Source organism: Otolemur garnettii, unplaced genomic scaffold, assembly GCF_000181295.1.
Source record: "Otolemur garnettii isolate 467f Iridium unplaced genomic scaffold, OtoGar3 scaffold00001, whole genome shotgun sequence".
NCBI classification, from domain to species: Eukaryota; Metazoa; Chordata; class Mammalia; order Primates; family Galagidae; genus Otolemur; species Otolemur garnettii.
Window position 1 is genome coordinate 47,205,536 of NW_003852396.1, and position 5,163 is coordinate 47,210,698.

The 5,163-nt window shown below is 35.1% G+C and overlaps 1 protein-coding gene across 1 annotated transcript in view; it reads right to left on the reverse strand.

The window, feature by feature from the left end:
• UEVLD (UEV and lactate/malate dehyrogenase domains) overlaps positions 1 to 5,163 on the reverse strand; it is a 55,154-nt gene that overhangs the window by 30,290 nt on the left and 19,701 nt on the right. The window contains exons 5-6 of the mRNA XM_012811441.2: positions 1,873 to 2,050; positions 390 to 508 (exon numbers count right to left, since the gene is read on the reverse strand). Of these exons, the coding sequence (XP_012666895.2) occupies positions 390 to 508; positions 1,873 to 2,050 (297 nt within the window). The remainder of the gene's footprint in view (positions 1 to 389; positions 509 to 1,872; positions 2,051 to 5,163) is intronic.

Sequence of the window (5,163 nt, forward strand, 5' to 3'; positions counted from 1 at the left end):
CAAAAAAAAAAAAAAAAAAAAAAACCACGCTAATTTTAGAAAAGCTAAAATTAAGTATTATAAAGTCACAAGACTTGGAAAACACAAAAGAATTAATTTGTGACTAAGTCAAATGAATGTCAAGTTGAGTTTTCCCTTGGATTAGGATGAGCCCATTGTTCATATCACTTTTTCAAAGATTATTCCATGACTAATCACTAATTAAGAAGCAACATCCCTGATGAGACCTTACAGCTATATTTTGCCAACTTGCAAAACATATTTTAAGGCAAAATAGGTTTTTCTTAAATGACAGAGTGAAGCCAGTACTTTTTGTATGTTAAATACAAACTGCCTAAAAATGTAGCAGCACTATGATGGCTATATTTATAACCACTAGGCTTACATACCTTTGCTGAAATTGCTAATGTGCAGGCAATACCCAATTCTCCACCTCCAACCACGGTAATTTTATTCACTGTTCTATTCTCATGATTTGCCCAGCTCTTTGTATCTATGTCAGAGACACCTACAGAAAAAAGTAGATTATCCTGAGAACTAAAAATAATATCAAAAATCTTTTTAGCATCTTTTAAATAAATGTACCAGGTTTCAATAGATCAGATAGAAAACATGGTGCTAGTTCATAGTGGGCCCCCAAATACTTATTGAACAAATAAAATTTTCCAAATATGAGTATTTACAGGAAAGATAGGAGTCTCCTATTAAATATTCTACTAAGTAGAGGTTATTATTTTAAAAAGAAAATATTTTTTCCAACATTTAAAAATATATTTAAAAATATTAATATAAGACTCTAAAACAATAAGATTTCCATAATTAATATTCTGAATATTATTGCTGTGGCCTACAATAAAAAAATGTTTAACACCTTACTAAAATTTTCTAAGCATGAGTATTTGGTTTTATCTTCAATAAGAAGCAATGAGAATCATGGATATTGTAAGCCAATATACTGAGTAACCCATAAAGCTAAATAAACATACAATGAAAAAGGCCTGGGATCATTAATACATATCAAGTGGTGTTGGAAAAGGAAACAAGATTTTATCTCTCAGTATTAGACTCATTTTTTGCATTTTATTTATTTATTTGTTTTTAGAGACAGAGTCTCACTTTGTCGCCCTCGATACAGTGCCATGGCATCACAGCTCACAGCAACCTCCAGCTCTTGGGCTTAGGTGATTCTCTTGCCTCAGTCTCCTGAGTAACTGGGACTATAGGTGCCCGCCACAATGCCTGGCTACTTTTTTGTTGCAGTTTGGCTGGGGCCAGGTTTGAACCTGCCACCCTCGGTATATGGGGCCAGTGCCCTACTCACTGAGCCACAGGCACTGCCCCACTTTTTGTATTTTAAGAAAAAAAAAATATTCATTAGAACTATATGGTAATACCTTATGATAAATGGGTGAAAAATTTGTATTCAAAGCATCTGTAGATGTATATATACACACAGGTTTTGTTTTTTTTTTTGAGACAGGGTCTTGCTCTATCACTCAGGTTGGACTGCAGTGGCACTAATGTAGCAGAGCTCACTGTAACCTCAACCTCCTGGGTTCCTGCATTACTCCTGCTTCAACCTCTAGAATAGCTGGGACTAGAGGCACGTACCACTATGTGTGGCTAATTTTTTTTATTATTACTTTTTTGTAGAGATGGAGTCTCCTGTGTTGCCCAGACCAGTCTTAAATTCTTGGCTTCGAGTGATCCTCTCACCTCACCCTCTCATAATGCTGAGATTATAGGCATGAATGAATGTACCTGGCTGACACACACAATTTATAAAAATCAAGTAGCAGAGAGTAATGGATTTTAGAGAGAAATTATAAACTTATAACTCTCAAGGCAATGTGACTGACAAAAAATACAAACCTTCAGTGATTCTTGCAATGTAGGCTAGCAAGTCTACCTGCCGTGCCTCATCAGACGATGAGAGAGAGTAGACAGGAAATTCTTCTTGAAACTTGGCAATCATTTCTTTAATTAATCCAACAATGACAGACTTAGGCTGCAGAATACACACAAAGCAAAAAGTTACCCAAAAATTTTGCTAGGAAATGCTGGGTCATTACAAAAGTTTTGACATACACAAAAATCAAGAAGTGTAAAACCTGCATAGACAGAAAGAAATGAAACTCTCCTAGCAACAATGATAAAGCTTGTATGTTCAAATTTGCACAAGTAAATCAGAAAGGACACTGTTGACTGTGTTTCCTGGAAGCAAAAAATGGACTATCACATAATCTGTTGCAAAACTTTCATAGCTTTTTAACCATGTCCTAGCTTTTTAACCTATATATTGCTATGGAGTTAGCTAGAAGGAAGTATTCTATCATGTTGCTACTTTTCGAAACTACCTGACAAATTATGTGATACTTTTAACTGTTTAAATACTTGTACCTTGTAAAAAGTAAAGGGAGAAAAATGTTAAAACAACACCTCTCAAAAGTAGGACAACAGGCTCGGAACCTGTGGCTCAAGTGGCTAAGGCGCCAGCCATATATACCCAAGGTGGCGAGTTCGAATCCAGCCCAGGCCCGCCAAACAATGATGGCTGCAACCAAAAAACAGCCAGGAGTTGTGGTGGGCACCTGTGGTCCCAGCTACTCGGGAGGCTGAGGCAAGAGACTCGCTTGAGCCCAGGAGTTGGAGGTTGCTGTGAGCTGTGATGCAATAGAACTCTACCTAGGGGGACAGCTTGAGGCTCCTGTCTCAAAAAAAAAAAAAAAAAAAAAGTAGGACAGTAGCATAAATGTACTTAGTAACAGAATACCCACTATTCCTTCCTTTTAAAAACTTTTTATTTTGAAATCATTTCAGATGTATAAAAAGTTACAGAAATAATGCATATACTCTTCACCCAGATTACTCAAATGTCTACATTTTATAACATTTGTTTTTTTAGTTTCTTTATCTCTATATGTAGTTTTTCTGAACCAACTGAGAATAAACTACAGGTATAATACCCTTTTGCCCCTAAAAACTTTAGTGTATATTTCCTAAAAGAAAAAAAAGACATTCTCCTACATAGCTATTATCAAATCAGAAAATTAATATTGATAAAATATTACCTAATCTATGATAGTACTGCTTTCTTTTTAACTGGTTAAGCAACCTTGATGAAATTCACTGAACCTTCCTATGCTTTGGTGTCATTATAGTAGTACAATGCGAGTAACAAATCCCAAATGGCTGATATGTTAAACAAACAAGCTAATAACATGCAAACTTGAGCTGTGCATATAAAATAAGATGTTTATTATTAGGAATATTTAGTAGTATGCTCATTTAAAAAGTACTTAATTTCTTAGAGTCTGGGTTTCACTATCATAAATTAACAAGATAAAGCCATGTAGAATAAAAACTGAAATACCTTGAGGAACCAGGCAGATAACATTAAATGTGTGAAACTTCCAAGTATAAGAAAATTTGGAGAGATGGTGGCAAATTGTAAAGAGCATACCTATGGGCATTCAAATTCATATTAAAATCAAAACAGGCCTGCATGGTGGCTAACGCCTGTAATCCCAGCACTATAGGAGGCTGAGATGAGTGGATTGCTTGAGCTCAGGAGTTCAAAACCAGCCTGAGCAAGAGTGAGATCCCTGTCTCTAAAAAATCGCTGGGTGTTGTGACGGTCACCTGTAGCCCCAGCTACTTGGGATGCTGAGGCAAGAAGATGGTTTGAGCCCAAGAGTTTTAGGTTGCTATAAGCTATGTTGACTCTACAAGGGCAACTCTGTCTCAAAAAAAAAAAAAAAAAAAGAACAAAACAAGGTAAACAAAAATCACTATGCTGGCTTGGCGCCTATACTCAGTAGTTAGGGTGCTGGACTCATAGTGGGGCTGGCAGGTTTGAACCCAGCCTGGGCCTGCTAAACAACAATGACAACTGCAACAAAAAAATAGCTGGGCATTGTGGCAGGTACCTGTAGTCCCAGCTACTTGGTAGACTGAGGCAAGAGAACACTTAAGCCCAAAAGCTGAGGCGGCCATGAGCACGCCACAGCACCCTATTGAGGGTGACATAGTGAGACTCTGTCTCCAAAAAAAAAAAAGTAAAAATTCAACTCCCACTACTAAAAATTTGGTGTGTGTCTTTTCTTATTCTTTTTCTTCTATTTAAAGGTTTTTACATGTGGGGCTATGCCTGTGGCTCAAGGAGTAGGGTACCAGTCCCATATGCTGAAGGTGGCAGGTTCAAACCCAACCCCGGCCAAAAACTGCAGAAAAAAAAAAAAAAGAATATTAAAGGTTTTACATGTGGAAAATATTAAAAACCATAAAAGCAAAGCAAAATGCACTCATAATTATATACCTTTTTATAAACTGTCTATATGAAGTGATAATCTTATTCCCATTCTTTATGCCAACCTCATTCAATCAATAAATCCCTGTCCTTCAATCTTACAACCTTTTAGGCACCTATAAATGTGTTATAAATTATCATTTTATAACATTTTAATAACTTACAAAAAAGAGAGCATACTATACATCTAAGTCAATTGCTTAGAGACAAGCAAAGGTTTACAAGGGTACTGTAAAATGAGTACCCTCTGACACCAATTTCTATTGGTTGTAGCACTAGAACATTTTGGCAATGTATAAAAAAACTTTAAAAATTTTGAAAACCTTTGATCTAATAATTCTTTTCCTAGAGATTTATCAGTAGGATATTATTAAAGACACATAAGATATGCATACACAAACATTTACTTTTAAAGATGTTTACCATAAATTTCTTACAATAGAGCAATTTGTAAATACATTACATAATATCCTTATCTGTATCATCAGGCAACCACTAAAACTATATGCTTTGAAAACAGTTTAAAATGGAGAATGTTCAATATAATGATCGATGAAAAACGTAGAATATAAAATTGTATAACATGAGGACTCATTAAACTATAGTTATATACAGCAATGTGGATGAATTTTAAAAACTTCATATCAGTTAAAAATAAAGCATGTCACAGAAGGTTACACACAGTATGAATCAGCTTACATAAAGGCCCCAAATAGGAAACCTAAAAAAAAATTGCATATGTACACACACATATATATGAAATATAAGAATCTTTACTAGGAAGGGACTAGAAAATAACGCTTTTATCTCTTGCTAGTAGCTTTTCATGTACTTTTTCTTTTTTTTTTTTTTTT